This window comes from Tamandua tetradactyla, chromosome 18 (genome assembly GCF_023851605.1).
Source record: "Tamandua tetradactyla isolate mTamTet1 chromosome 18, mTamTet1.pri, whole genome shotgun sequence".
Lineage (NCBI taxonomy): Eukaryota > Metazoa > Chordata > Mammalia > Pilosa > Myrmecophagidae > Tamandua > Tamandua tetradactyla.
Genome location: NC_135344.1, coordinates 58,939,698 through 58,956,078, shown reverse-complemented (window position 1 = coordinate 58,956,078; position 16,381 = coordinate 58,939,698). Strand labels below are relative to the sequence as shown.

General features: G+C 36.6%; 1 protein-coding gene across 5 annotated transcripts in view; it reads left to right on the top strand.

Moving 5' to 3' along the window:
* The window catches only part of IMPACT (impact RWD domain protein), a 44,027-nt gene that overhangs the window by 5,999 nt on the left and 21,647 nt on the right, over window positions 1-16,381 (top strand). For all 5 annotated transcript variants that reach the window (XM_077135752.1, XM_077135753.1, XM_077135755.1 and 2 more), the window contains 3 exons: window positions 11,528-11,613; window positions 12,378-12,500; window positions 15,300-15,397. In XM_077135752.1, the coding sequence (XP_076991867.1) occupies window positions 11,528-11,613; window positions 12,378-12,500; window positions 15,300-15,397 (307 nt within the window). The remainder of the gene's footprint in view (window positions 1-11,527; window positions 11,614-12,377; window positions 12,501-15,299; window positions 15,398-16,381) is intronic.

Sequence of the window (16,381 nt, the reverse complement as noted above, 5' to 3'; positions counted from 1 at the left end):
TCTTCTGTGATTTCTTTTAACAGTTTTCTGTAGTTTTCTTTGTATAGGTTTTTTGTCTCTTTGGTTAAATTTATTCCTAGGTATTTTATTCTTTTAGTTGCAATTGTAAATGGGATTCGTTTCTTGATTTCCCCCTCAGCTTGTTCATTGCTAGTGTATAGAAATGCTACAGATTTTTGAATGTTGATCTTGTAACCTACTACTTTGCTGTACTCATTTATTAGCTCTAGTAGTTTTGTTGTGGATTTTTCCGGGTTTTTGATGTATAGTATCATATCGTCTGCAAACAGTGATAGTTTTACTTCTTCCTTTCCAATTTTGATGCCTTGTATTTCTTTTTCTTGTCTAATTGCTCTGGCTAGAACCTCCAACACAATGTTGAATAATAGTGGTGATAGTGGACATCCTTGACTTGTTCCTGATCTTAGGGGGAAAGTTTTCAATTTTTCCCCACTGAGGATGATATTAGCTGTGGGTTTTTCATATATCCCCTCGATCATTTTAAGGAAGTTCCCTTGTATTCCTATCTTTTGAAGTGTTTTCAACAGGAAAGGATGTTGAATCTTGTCAAATGCCTTCTCTGCATCAATTGAGATGATCATGTGATTTTTCTGCTTTGATTTGTTGATATGGTGTATTACATTAATTGATTTTCTTATGTTGAACCATCCTTGCATACCTGGGATGAATCCTACTTGGTCATGATGTATGATTCTTTTAATGTGTTGTTGGATACGATTTGCTAGAATTTTATTGAGGATTTTTGCATCTATGTTCATTAGAGAGATTGGTCTGTAGTTTTCTTTTTTTGTAATATCTTTGCCTGGTTTTGGTATGAGGGTGATGTTGGTTTCATAGAATGAATTAGGTAGGTTTCCCTCCACTTCGATTTTTTTGAAGAGTTTGAGGAGAGTTGGTACTAATTCTTTCTGGAATGTTTGATAGAATTCACATGTGAAGCCGTCTGGTCCTGGACTTTTCTTTTTAGGAAGTTTTTGAATGACTGATTCAATTTCTTTACTTGTGATTGGTTTGTTGAGGTCATCTATTTCTTCTTGAGTCAAAGTTGGTTGTTCATGTCTTTCCAGGAACCCGTCCATTTCCTCTAAATTGTTGTATTTATTAACGTAAAGTTGTTCATAGTATCCTGTTATTACCTCCTTTATTTCCGTGAGGTCAGTAGTTATGTCTCCTCTTCCATTTCTGATCTTATTTATTTGCATCCTCTCTCTTCTTCTTTTTGTCAATCTTGCTAAGGGCCCATCAGTCTTATTGATTTTCTCATAGAACCAACTTCTGGTCTTACTGATTTTCTCTATTGTTTTCATGTTTTCAATTTCATTTATTTCTGCTCTAATCTTTGTTATTTCTTTCCTTTTGCTTGCTTTGGGATTAGTTTGCTGTTCTTTCTCCAGTTCTTCCAAGTGGACAGTTAATTCCTGCTTTTTTGCCTTTTCTTCTTTTCTGATATAGGCATTTAGGGCAATAAATTTCCCTCTTAGCACTGCCTTTGCTGCATCCCATAAGTTTTGATATGTTGTGTTTTCATTTTCATTCGCCTCGAGGTATTTACTAATTTCTCTTGCAATTTCTTCTTTGACCCACTCGTTGTTTAAGAGTGTGTTGTTGAGCCTCCACGTATTTGTGAATTTTCTGGCACTCCGTCTATTATTGATTTCCAACTTCATTCCTTTATGATCCGAGAAAGTGTTGTGTATGATTTCAATCTTTTTAAATATGTTAAGACTTGCTTTGTGACCCAGCATATGGTCTATCTTTGAGAATGATCCATGAGCACTTGAGAAAAAGGTGTATCCTGCTGTTGTGGGCTGTAATGTCCTATAAATGTCTGTTAAGTCTAGCTCATTTATAGTAATATTCAGATTCTCTATTTCTTTATTGATCCCTGTCTAGATGTTCTGTCCATTGATGAGAGTGGTGAATTGAAGTCTCCAACTATTATGATATTTGTGTCTATTTCCCTTTTCAGTGTTTGCAGTGTATTCCTCACGTATTTTGGGGCATTCTGGTTCGGTGCGTAAATATTTATGATTGTTATGTCTTCTTGTTTAATTGTTCCTTTTATTAGTAGATAGTGTCCTTCTTTGTCTCTTTTAACTGTTTTACATTTGAAGTCTAATTTGTTGGATATTAGTATAGCCACTCCTGCTCTTTTCTGGTTGTTATTTGCTTGAAATATCTTTTCCGAACCAGGAATCAGACTCAGGTCTCCCGCACGAAAGGTGAGCATTTCATTTACTGTCTTTTTGTTTCTGGAAGAGGATGTTCTTTTCTGCATTGTGGTCAAGAGAGCAGCTTTTGGTGCAGGCTTCTGTGTGTTTTCTCCTGGGAATCCTATATTACTATAAATGAGCTAGACTTAACAGACATTTATAGGACATTACACCCCACAACAGCAAGATACAGCTTTTTCTCAAGTGCGGGAGGGCACCAGCCACTGCGGCCCGGGATAGTGCACCATTGCCAGCCGGACTGGGGAGTCACATGTTTGGAAGGGACCCCCCTGGTCACCGTTCTCCGCAGCCTGGGGATTTCCGATCCAATTCTCTCAGTTGGTCCGGGGGGCTGCGCGTGGAGGGGGCGCCAGCCGCCCCGGCTTGAGGGTACCTCCTGTCCAATTCTCCCAGCTGGCCCGGGAAGGAGGAAGGGAGGGACTCCGGCCGCTTGCCGCACCGCCCGGGGAAGACCGCACCCCTCGACGATCTCACCGGAGCGGGTTCTCCCAGCCAGTCAGCCGTTCCAGGATGGGGTACGATGTCTTTTTGATCTCTTTCGTGGCTCCAGGAGCTGTTCTGTATCGTTTCTACTCCCCTAGTAGCTGTTCTGGAGGAGAAAAGGTGAGGATGGCAAGGCTGTCGAGGACGGTGGTGGAGGAGCCGGTGAAGGCGGAAGAGGGCACGATGGTGGTTGGAGAGCCGTTAGCACGGGGAAAGTCCTAACTTTGAAATCACCATCATCCAAGTGTGCCTTGCGTCCGCTGATGGTCAAACTAATATATAGTTTTAATGGTAATTTCTCTTGTGTTATCCATAAGCCTAAGAATCTACTGATATACTCTATTTTTAATTAATTAATTAAACAAATACTCACTGTATGTCAAGTACTTTACCAGATCCTAGATATATGATTAGCAAAAATAGAAATTATTACTGTTTCCTTGGTGTTTAAAATTTACTGGGGTGGGTATTATTCATAACATAAAAATAAATGTATAGTTGTAGCTATGATCAGTTCTATAAAAGAAAGATAGTATTACGAGAGTTTGGAACAGGACCCTCCAGTCTAAGAGGTCGGGTACAGCTTGTTTGACCTAAGAGGAAATTGATTAGTGAAAATAACTCTTTGTGGGAGGGTGCAACATGTGCGAAGGCTCAGTGTCCAGGAAGCTTTGCACATTTCAGGAAACAGAGTAATGGTGATAGCATGTGGGAAGAGAGAGAGGAGGGAAGGGAGAGCGCATGGTGGAAAAATGATCTGGAAAGGTAGGCAGGGGGTGTCCTGCAGAGTCTCGTAAGCCATGTTCCAGACTTTTCTCTCTATCTTAAGAGCAGTGGGAAGCACATAGGGTTTTAAGTGGTGAGGCACCGTGATAACATTTTCAGTTTGAAAAGATCTTTCTGTATCTCTGTGGAAAACATCTGATTGAAAATCAGCAAGAACAGTGGGGACATCAGTTAGGAGGCTAATGCAGTTGGCCAGAGAAGATATGACTATGATTTGGATTAAATTTAATGACATATAATAATTTAGTAAAATGAAAAATGTTCTGGACTATCAATTTTACTCTACTATGGAAACTGATAAGGATTGATTATATAAAATGATATATTCCAGATTACCATCCCATTTGGTACAGTGAGAATAAGCAATTACTCTCTGTGCTGGTTTGAAACTGTTGTGTACCCCAGAAAAGCCATGTTCTTTAATCCTCGTTCAGTATTGCTGGGTGGGATCTTTCTGGTTGCTTCCGTGGAGATGTGGCCTACCCAATTGTGGGTGATACTTTTTGATTAGGTGGTTCCATGGAGCTGTCTCTCCACCCATTCAGGTAGTGTTGCTTTAAGAGGGAACCATTTTGAAAAAAGGTTTTGAGCTCAAACAACCAGAGACCTTTGGAGAGGCAGAAGGAAAACACCCCCGGGGAATCCTTGTGAAATGAGGAGAGAAAGCTAGCAGAAGTCACTCTGCCTTCCTAACTGAGAGACATGTCCAGAAGCGATAGACCCCAGCAGACACCGGCCATGTGCCTTCCCAGCTGACAGAGGTGTTCCCAATGGCATTAACCTGTCTTGAGTGACGGTAACCTCTTGTTTGACCTTAATTTGGACATTTTCACAACCTTAGAACTGTGAACTTGTAACTTAATAAATTTCCTTTTTAAAAGCTGTTCTGTTTCTTTTATATTACATTACCGCAGTTTAATGAACTAAAATACTCTCCCAAGCCAGGTTTCTTTTCTTCCCAAAATAGTTAATTAGAAAATGATGAGTCGTTGTGGAATTGAAGTATCATCTTCCTTCAGATTCTGGGTTTACACTAACTGTAGAGGTAACCAAGAACTGGATATAGCAATATGGGATGCCTCCATTTAGTGATTTCAGCATCCACAGAATATGAATATTACTTATTTCCTCAATTAAATGTCTTCTGAAGTCTGTCCCTAGCCCACAGATATAACTGGCCATTCCTACTTTTGTACCCCAAATGAACCTCTTTCTGTAATCCTTTATCTACTCTTATTTACCAGTTCATAACCCCCAATAAAGTAAAATAAGTATATTGTAAATTTGTTAGTCATTAACCTCCTAATTGTAAATCTGATGGTCATTTTTCGGTTTTTGTCTTATTTGACCTCTGTAACATTTGGTGGTAGCAACTGCTTCCTCTTTCTTAAAAGTCTTCCACACCTGACTTCCCTCATGTTAATCATATTCATCAGTTAGACTTTTCTTCTGACCGCACACAATGTCCTGCACTCTGAAATGGCTTCTCACCTGTCTTTCTCCACCCCAAAGTTCTTCCCTTTGCTAAGAGATATTCTGTCACAGGATACAACTTGCGTGTCCTCCCCAACTTGTTAGTTGAGCTATTTGAGGTTTAGGAAGGGTCAGAGGTTACAAAGAAGTTTGTCCTACACATGTAATATGGGTCTTGTTTGTTAAAAGTACTTGGGGGAAAAAAATATATGTACAAATAACAACAACAAAAAAGATAAAAGTACTAGGATACCTCCATTCCTAAAAGTATTATTTTTATATGTGTGTTCTAAATAGAAATACACATTCTGTTTTTAAAAGTTTTGTGACTTGAAACCATGTTTTTCCATACAACTCCAGCAGGTGACAGCAAATATAAATATTATTGATCTTTGAATATTGAGTATTACATGCATGTATGAATATAGTTCTTAATGTTTATGGTTTTATTATGATTTGAAATACTGTAAGATTATTGAGGTTTGCATATTTCTTTAGCATCATTTTGAGTGCTAAACTTTATGTTTGCCTAGATAAGAAGATGAACTATGATTGGTTAGTTGCATCTTATGAAGGGAGGTATAAAATCATAAAGCTAACAATTTTTCCAGTAAACATTTGTTTAAAAATTAAGATACATATTGTATTGGTTTGCTGAAGCTGCTGAAATACAGTATTCCAGAATGGGTTGACTTTTAACAATTTGGATTTATTAAGTTACAAGTTACAATTCTAAGGCCATGAAAATGTCCAAGTTAAAGCATCCAGGGAAAGATACCTTGACTTTGAAGAAAGGCTGCTAGCCTCTGGTGTTCCTCTGTCACATGGGAAGGCACATGGCAGCGTCTGCTGGGCCTTTTTCTCTCTGCATTCTGGTTTCAGTGGCTACCTCTGAAATATCCCTGGGCATTTCTCACTAAGCAACTGTGGGTCCTTGCTTGTTTTTCCTTGGGCATTGCTTTCTCTGAGCTAGAGGTCTGTGAGCTCTCTTTTTTAAAGGGCTCTAGGAAAGAATTAGGAACCACTGGGTAGGCCACATCTCCATGGAAACAGCCTGATCAAAAGGTCCCACCCACAAGATTGGATTAGAAGAACATGGTTTTCTGGAGTGTGTAACATTTTCAAACTAACACGAATGCACCAATCTAGTATAGTGAAACTAGGAGAGGTTTGGAATAAGTACCACAGAAGCAGTTTTTGGAGACTTCAGCAACACTCTGTCTCTGGGCAGATGAGCGAGGTCGTAAAGGACAGTTTCATAGGGAAGGTGACCTTTGAGCACAGTGTTTGCCAGGTAATCAAAAGGAAGGACTTTTCTGGCAGAGGGAACTGCATGAGCAAAATTATGTTGGTATAAAGAACCTGGCATCTTCATAGCAGGTAGTTTAAGATGTCAGGTTTATAAATTGAGATAGGTATAAGAGGAAGGAGTTGATAAGCTTGGATAAGGTGTTTGGACACTTGTAAATCCTGGGTATTTTAGGCAGCCATTGGGAAGAGTTGAGATTGAGGAGGATTGGGTAGAAAGACTGTGAAGAATTTGAAGCCTGAGGCACCAAAGGAAGAGCAGTCAGTAAGTCAGGAGGGAGATGGTAGAGGCCTTTTTTTAAAAAAAAAAAACATTTTTTTATTGTGTAATATAACATCTATACAAAGCAAAGAAAGAAAAAACAATAGTTTTCCAACTACTTTTCAAAGTACTCTTCACCAAGTAGTCACAGGACAGATCCTAGAGTTTGTCATGGACTACCATAAGATCCTCTCAGTTTTTTTCCTTCTAGCTGCTCCAGAATATAGGAGGCTAGAAGGAATAAATATTTTTTATCATCACAATTGACTTTTTTTTTTCTTTTTTGTGAAAATAACATATATACAAAAAAGCAATAATGTCAAAGCACAGGACAACAATTAGTCATAGACCAGATTTCAGAATTTGTTATGGGCTACAATTCCACAATTTTAGATTTTTACTTCTAGCTGCTCTAAGGTAGTGGAGACTAAAAGAAATATCAATTTAATGATTCAGCAATCATTCATTTGTTAAATCCTACCTTTTCTGAATAACTCTACTGTCACCTTTGATCTTTCTACCTCACTCTTTAGGGACATTTGGGCTATGGCCATTCTAACTTTTTCATGTTGAAATGGGCTGTAAATAATACGGGGTAGGGAGATGAAATTAGCTGATGTACCAGAGAGGCTGGGCCTCTAGGTTTCAGGACTTATTGGTCCAGGGACCCATCTGGAGTTTGTAGGTTTCTGGAAAGGTACCCTAGTGCATAGAACCTTGGTAGAATCTTATATATTGCCCTAGGTGTTCTTTATGATTAGCTGGAATGGTTTTGGTTGGGGTTTGGCAAGTTGTGATAGGTAGCAATGTCTAAATGAAGCTTGTATAAGAGTGACCTCCAGAGTTACCTCTTGACTATTGAACTCTCCCAGCCACTGATACACTTCTTTTCCCCTTTTTGGTCAGGATGGCATTGTTGATCCCACAGTGCCAGAGCCAGACTCATCTCCGGGGGTCATCTCTCACACCTCCAGGGAGGCTTTCACTCCTGAATGTCATGTCCCATGCAGAGGGAAGGGCAATGATTTCACTTACAGCGTTTGGCTTAGAGAGAGTGAGGCCAATTTGAGCAACTAAAGAGGTCCTCCAGAAGTAGCTCTTAGGGGTAAAGACCCTTTTTAAGGCTTTGAGAGTATGGGTGGAGAAGAATCGTTGATTAAGGAAATATTAAAAATATAAAATAGAATTTGGTGATTGATTAGATGGAGGCTGTCATTTTATTCTTGCTGGATTCTGGCTTCTAGGTTCTTGGCCGTGCCACAAGAAAGAATTTCAGAATACAACACAGCATAAAATAAGCAAATAGAAAATTTATTGAGTACACGTGTAAGAGGGCATGTGGGTACTTAGCAAGAGGCAATAGGCAATGTGGGGCCATTTGCTTTTACAGATTAGCTTTACTTATTCCCCCTTCCTTGTTCGGGGATTTTTCTTCTCTTCCTTCTCTCCAGGGTGGTACCTGGCGGTAGATAGTGCATTTGGGTGGATTGGTTGGTTCCACCTTTCTCAATAGATGACTCATTCAGCTGGGGTCCTTTGGCTTTAGTGGATTACACCTGGTGTTTCCCTGTAAGTGCATAGCCCCTAGGCAAGTTGTCTGTCCAGGACTGGGGCTTTCCTGACCTTGATAAACCGTTCCTGCTTAAATAAGGCCTTGTGCTGGTTTGAAAGGATGTATGTCCCCTAGAAAAGCCATGTTTTAATCTAAATCCCATTTCATAAAGGCAGAATAATCCCTATTCAATACCATACAGATCTTCTCTCTGGAGATGTAACCCAATCAAGAGTGGTTGTTAAACTGGATTAGGGGAAATGTGTCTCTATCCATTTGGGTGGGTCTTTATTAGTTTCTGGAGTCCTGTAAAAGAGGGAACATTTTGGAAAATGAAAGCGATTCGGAGAGAGCAGAGAATGCTGCAGCACCATGAAGCAGAGTGTCCATGAGCCAATGACCTTTGGAGATGAAGAAGGAAAATGCTTCCTGGGGATCTTCATGAAAAAGGAAGTCAGGAGAGAAAGATAGCAAATGATGCCGTGGTCACCATGTGCCCTTCCAGCTGAAAGAGAAGCCCTGACTGTGTTCACCATGGGACTTCTCACTTGAGAGAGAAACCCTGAACTTCATCAGCCTTCTTGAACCAAGGTATCTTTCCCTGGATGCCTTTGATTGGGCATTTCTATAGACTTGTTTTAATTGGAACATTTTCTCTGCCTTAGAACTGTAAACTAGCAACTTATTAAATTCCCCCTTTTAAAAGCCATTCTGTTTCTGGTATATTGCATTCCGGCAGCTAGCAAACTAGAATAGGCTCCTTCACAGTTTTTTTCCTCTCCCCTCTCTCCCTGTTCTAGTCTTCCTCAGTTATCATATCTTATTTTTGTTTCAGTATTCTCTATATGGATATTTAGAATCAGTGAAAATAACTACTTTAGTAAAACAAAAGGTAAATAATCCACTTAAAACACTTAGAATATTCTACTAATTTTTATTTAAGAGAAAACAAAAAGGATTAATTTTTCTGTGAGTGGCCCATCTCAACAATATTTAATTTAAGATCCAAGAAAATGATTATTTTAATTTCCTGTAGCTCTTCACATTTTGATGTAACATAGTCTTAGAATTTAAAGTTGGATTAGAATTAGAATTTAAAGTTAGAATTTAAAGTGAGGCTTCTGGAGTCAGTCTTTGAAATAGTGTGATCTCTTTGGGTCTCTTTTCTCATCTGTAAAGTGAGAATAATATCATTGTAAGGTTTAAATGACAATCCTTATAATGCACATGGTAGCAACTGTCATTGTTTTTGTTTCCATTAAAAAATAATCTCATGCAGTGTTGTCATTTTGCAAATGAGATGACAAACTCAAAGTCATCAAATGATTTGTCTAAGGTCAAAACAGTAGTAGTTTTAGTGTGTAGCCTTACCCTTAAATGAACAAAAAATAAATATTGGAAAACTAAAGATGCGAAAATTAGAACCATAAGTAAAATTAGAGTCATAAACATTTTCTAGGGTGTCTTGTATATGTTAAGTATTCAGTAAATAATAGGTATGGTATTACTACTTGTAGTGATGATGATGCTGTGCAGAAGCTAATAGAATGAGGTTGGAAGATGGAATGAATTATATACAAAACCATACATTTATTAGGATAGTGATTGTAGACACTGAGAAAAGAGACCCTTGTATCTCATTTGCTATCATTCACTTAGAGCCACATATTGTTCGTGGTGAAGATTTGCTGAATGATTTAAGTTAGATTCATTTTCGTAAAGTTTTGTTTTCAAACTTTATTTTTTAGATTTTTATTTCCTATAGGAGTTGTAAACCTTTAGAGACAATATACTTTGTCTCTCATTTTATTGATGAGGAAACTGGGACTCAGTTCAAATGGCTTACCTGCCTGAGGTCATAATTAGTTGTAGGAGAGTAAAATGCATTTGGGTGACCTGGGCTTTGGAGTCCAGCCTAGTTTACATTCTGAGTCTGAGCTTATATTGCTTCTAAGGCTGTTGCTTATAAGGCTGTCTTGGGCAAGTATCTTTTTAGGTCTGTTTTCTCATTTGTGCCATGGAGAAATAATAAACGGTTGTTGTATGTAATTACGTGGGGCTTAATATATGTTTAGTAGAAGATAGTTTAGTGCTAGAAGTTATGGATAAAATGGGGAGAATGTGTGGGTACAGAATTATTTGGGTAAACAGTGTTGTTTTCTTCTGTATGCTGATTTTGCAAGTTTCCTTTGGTGGGTACTCATGAGTGGTGATAAAGAGAGGTGATACAGGGTTTTAGAGGAAGGAAGGAAGGTGTTATGAAGTCGTGTGGTGATTTCTTTAAAAATACATACCAAAACTGTATAAAATGAGTGTCATTTCCTAAAGAGTAAACATTTGGGCCTTTATTTCATTGCTGTTGTCATCATTTAGCTTAACTCTATGGACAAGACTTTTTCTTTTAACTTTTTATTGTGGTAATAAATATACAACTCCCTATTTCCATTTTAACTCCTTTCAAGTATGCAATTCATTGGTATTGTTTACATTCACAATGTTGTACTATCATACCACCATCCATTACAAAAACTTTTTCATCACTCCAAACACAAATTCTACACCCATTAAGCAGTAGTTTCCACTTCCTTCCCTGCTGCCTGCTGTTCACCCTACCTCCCAACCCTCCACCTCCTCCAGCCCCTTGTAACCTATAATCTGCTTTCTGTCTCTCTGAATTTGCTTATTTTAGGTATTTAATATAATTGCAGTCATATGATATTTGTCCTTTTGTGTTTGCCTTATTTCATTCAACTGGATGTTTTCAGGGCTTATGCATGTTTTAGCATGTATCAGAATTTCATTGCTTCTTAATGGCTGAATTCAGTAATCCTTTGATATAGATTTGATTATCTGAGGCAGCCAAACATCATTTAGGACCAAAACTAATCAATTTGGGCAATAGAAAATTTAGTCTAAAATGAGGTATGCATATGAAGTTATTATTGATTTTCTTTTAGATCTTACACATTGCCTCTGTGAAGAAATTCCCCAAATGCTTTGCATTTCTCTTTGATTACATAAGTATATCAAATGATAAGTATACCAAAAAGTACTTTTAAATTGTTTAGGAAAGAAAGCAATGACTGAACATTAACATTGAAAACTTATCCACTAATAGAAACTAATAGTTCATCTAGTTCAAGTTTAGAAATTTTCTTTCCCCTCTTTGGTTTCAACTCTTCAGTGTATTTTAAGTAATCAATGTTAATTTGGAACCAGCTGGAATTTTTAATGTTGAAATAAATGAGCTATATTAAATACTCATCCACAATTCTTGGTAAATCTTGTATTTTAAAAATTATTTTCTAAAAGGCATAATTAGATTACATATAATTTCTTGGATTGTACAGCTGTTTATTGCTTTGAGGAGAGCTTTTGAAATAATTTTTTTTTCTGAATTTTGTTTAGACAGAATATTGGTGAAAGTATTCTTTACTTATGGGTGGAGAAAATCAGAGATGTTTTACTAAAAAAATCTCATATGGCAGAACCAGGTAGGATTGAAAACTATTATCAATATAATTTTCTTTGAAAGTTCATTTACTCATGTCCTTCACAGATCTTATCAAGGGGTTCATGACATCAGTATGTCTTATTTTGGTGATGTTTATCTTGATCCCTTGGTTAAGGTGGTAGTTGTGAGATTCCTGCCATTCCCTTTGTAGTTGGAAGTTTCTTGGGGGAGATACCTTGAAAGTACACTAATCTTCTGTTCCTCCTTTAACTTTTACCCACTAATTTTGGTATCCATCAGTGGATCCTGTCTAAATATTATATATTGTACAATACACTGGTGTTTGTCTAATAGCGATTCTCTGTTTCCTTCAATCCTTCTACACTTATTAATTGGAATTCTGTTGTGAATAAGAGATGTCTCCTTTCTGCCATTTTAAAATTTATTTGATTATTGATTTCTGTCTTTGTGAACTTATGCATATTTATTTTATTCCATGAGTTAAATATCATTATTTTTTTTGTTCAAATTGTTCTAGCTTTGGCACTTAGGAGCACCTTCAGATTGGCTGCTGTGTTCTTTTATATGCCGCATCTCTTTTTGAACATTTCTGTACTTTTCAGGAACCCTAAGATATTGTATTTCTCTTGCTCCAACTCTGGAATCAACCATTACTCCTAGGAATCCTGATTCCTTCTATTGAAGAACAAGGTTTAGACACCAAGACCCAATGGTTTTTTATGCATAATTTCTTACTTGTTCAGTGTAGATCAGTCAAGATCTATGTGTCTTATGTCCACATAGGCCCAGATGTAAAGAAGAAAACTGAAGAGGAAGATGTTGAGTGTGAAGATGATTTCATTCTAGCTTGTCAGCCAGAATATTCAGTTAAACCATTGGATTTTGAGATCGGTGAAAATCAAACAGGTATAATTTTACTAATTAGAGTGGGGTGGTAGTTTTATGTGTTGTTTTTGGGGGATTTTATAGAAATTTAGTAAACTCTCAAAATATTGAAAGTAGTTCTTTAATTTGCAGATAATTGAGATTTTTTTTTATGCCTGCTGACCATTTTGGTGTTTGCCAGGTTTATCAGGATGGAGGGGAAGATATAGAAATCTTTAAAATTTTTTTTATTTTTGCTACTTTCTGGAGTTCTAATTTAGTGGGAGAAACTGGTACTAAGGAACACTGTTAATGTTTTTGTTTCACACCCTACTTTTATATTTCTGTTTTGAAATCCTCGGATATCTCATGGTTAGATTATAGTCTTACACTCACAAATAAAATATAATAAAATGCAACTACTGAAATTAAAGCTTGTAATATGCCTTTAATAATTTAGTTTTTGCCTATGCAAATATGTTCCATAAACAAATAGTGTTCAACTTATGAGTAGGTTGATGTTACAAATTAAGCTCCATGCTTCTATAAGAAAGAATATTCCATGTTAGTATTTTAAAATGTTGAAAATGTTATTATCTGTTTCCCCAAGCTCTTACAAAAAGCATAAACTAGAGGAACACTCATTATCTTTGAAAATGAAGGGTTTCCTTTGTAGTTATACAGTAGCTTTAAAACAGTAGTCTGACAGCCTTTACGGTTCTTGAATGGTATCTTAAGACTAGGGGAAGGGAATAGAGAAGAAGCTAAAGGGTGAGGAAGGGGATTTAGTCTTTCTAAGCTTGCTTCAACCTAAGTAGCTCCCATTTTATTAATTTATATATTTGTGGATCTGATATAAGAATTACTTTGGAAAACAAGATTCACCACTAAAAGAAATAGTGTGAAAAACACAGTCATAAATAGCATCCAATTCATATTTACCTTAGTACTGTATGTGACTTAGTACCATATTAGCACAGGGATCAGAATCACTTCAGGAAGAGGACAGTATCAGGAGGTAGGTGAAGCATCCTTCCTAAACTTTTCTGGTTCTATTCCTGCTACAAACCAGTGTGGTGATTTTTAGAAGTGCTTTAAACCTCTCCAGAAATGTTTTCACACTTGTAGATTGAAGTGCTTAAGATGACTTGGTAAAATTCAGTAGGTCAGTGAAAAGAAATAGGAAGCAACTTTTAATTCTTTTTCTTGAATAACTTCATCCCAAATGAGGCAGATGGCAGCAACCAGAAGGGTTGTTAACAGTTTTTCAATGGAGTGAAGAGTTAATCATGTAAGCAGTAAGGACAACAAAATCAATAGGCCGAACCCTCAATCTTGAGGTTTGTTCATATGAGACATATCCCCATAAAGGATAGGCTAAGCCTACTTAAAATTAGGCCTAAGGGTCACCCCCAGAGAACCTCTTTTGTTGCTTATATGTGGCCTCTCTCTCAGCCAACAGTGCAAGCAAACTCACTGCCCTCCCCGCTCTCTATGTGGGACATGACTCCCAGGGATGTAAATCTCCTTGGCAACATGGGACAGAAATCCTAGAATGAGCTGGGACTTAGCATCAAGGGTTTGAGAAAACCCTTGACTGAAAGAGGGTAGAGAGAAATGAGACAAAATAAAATGTCAGCAGCTGAGAGATTACAAATAGAGTCAAGAGGTTATCCTGGAGGTTACTCTTAGACATTATATAAGTAACCCCTTTTTAGTTTAATGTGTATTAGAGAGGCTAGAAGGAAGTGCTTGAAACTGTAGAGCTGTGTTTCAATAGCCATGTTTCTTTAAGATGATTGTATAATGATACAGCTTTTGAAAAGTGACTGTGTGATTGTGGAAACCTTGTTCTGATGCACCTTTTTATCTACAGTATAGATAGATGAGTAAAAAATATGGGTTAAAATAAATAATTTATTTTTAATTTAATAATAAATGTTATTATTTATTATAATTTTATATTTATTGATATTATATTTCTTATAATTAATAATATTAAAAGGAACAAATATTAAAATAAATTGGGTAGAGGGAAATACTAGCGGTCAACTAGAGGGAGGGGTAAGGGGTATGGTATATATATATAAGTTTTTTCTTTTTATTTCTTTTTCTGGAGTGATGTAAATGTTCTGAGAAATATGGTGATAATATGCAACTATGTAATATTGTGAACCATTGATTGCACACAAATTATGGAGTATTTATACATTAAGAATGTTCGTGTTGTATGTTGATTGGTTTTATTAATAAAAATTGCAAAAAATAATTAAGCAGTGGTTTTTAAAGGTTTTTAAAAGACAGAATAACTGGAAATCATGATACTCCTTATGGAATAAAGATATATTTGATTCTGTCCTATGAAGTTAGACTAGTTTTAATAGAGGAAGATTGTTAAAGCTACACAGTATAAAATTATAGGTTTCCCAATCCAGAGGTCCATCAGCAGTAGAATAGATAAAGAACTTGTGGTACATTCACAGCTCTCAACCTTTTTCGTCTCAGGACTCTTTTCCACTTTTTAGAAAAAAATAAATATTAGACCAGTTTAAACTACTGCAGTAGTCCAGAGTTTTTGAGTCTCAACCCACCACTTTCACTGGGTGACCTGGAGTAGGTGAAAGTAATTTATAAGTTAAGTGTTTTGGTCTTATGCACAATATGTTTGGAAACTTTTTACTTAAAATTGTAACATTTAATTTTGATGTACAACTAGTAATAGCTATTTAGGTTAATTTATCATATAGCTTATATTTCTTTCTCAGTTCCCTCCCAATAATTTTTTAGTATTTGAATATAAGAATTTTTTTAAAAAAGTAAATTACTTCTTTAAATTTTTAGAAATAGAAGAATTACCTACGATTGATCATGGCATTCCTATTACAGACCGAAGAAGTACTTTTCAGGCACATTTAGCTCCAGTAGTTTATCCTCAACAGGTAAAATTTACTATGTTCAGCTCACTTTGGTGTTATTTTAGCAAAGTAATTCAAAGAAATGGTTTTTCAATAATAATGTCCTTTATTTTTACTCTTACATTTAATGATCATTAAGACAAAATTATTTATCCATTTTCTTACCCCAAAATTATTGTAAATCTTATAAGATTTGTTTTTTTTTTTCCTCTGATTTGAGTTTAGCCCTCTAATAAATTTTCAAAAAAGAAAAACTCATTGTGTGGTTGTAGAAAGTTATGCTAATAGCTTGCTAAAAAGAATTATTTGTCCTATAGAGTGGGGATTTTATGAAACCAAGTTTATTTCATCGTTGCCCAACTAAGGGGACGTGGACAGACTATCTTCTGTACCTGAGTTCCTTTTTTCTTTCTGCTTCATGATCGGAGGTGACATTATTCCTACCCAACCTTATGAAATGGGAGACTTTCAGTCAAAAACTAAGTTTTTGCTTGCCTACTCTTTTTTTTTTTTTTTTCAACAGAATCCTTTTGTTCTTCCTTGCTTCTGTAATCTAGCCCAATTTAAACTTTTTGGATATAAGAGACAATTCAGCATCACCTGTAAAGTTAAAAGTCTCATTGATTTAGCACAGATTTTTAAACAGCCATCTCACCCCTTTGGTCTCTATAGCTACTTGACTCTCTTAAGCTCTTCTAAAACCCTGAACTTGAGACATGCCAGTTTTTATATAAGGCTACTCATTCACTCTCTTTGTTATTTTTTTGGGGGTGGTGGTGCATGGTCCAGGAATCAAACTCAGGTCTCCCGCACGAAAGGCGAGCATTTCATTTACTCTCTTTTTGTTTCTGGAAGAGGATGTTCTTTTCTGCATTGTGGTCAAGAGAGCAGCTTTTGGTGCAGGCTTCTGGGTGTTTTCTCCTGGGAATCCTATTTTATCCTTGACTCCTTCTCATACTCTTGCCGTGGTCCTTCTGAGACATTCTACTCTGAATCTGTTCACCCTGG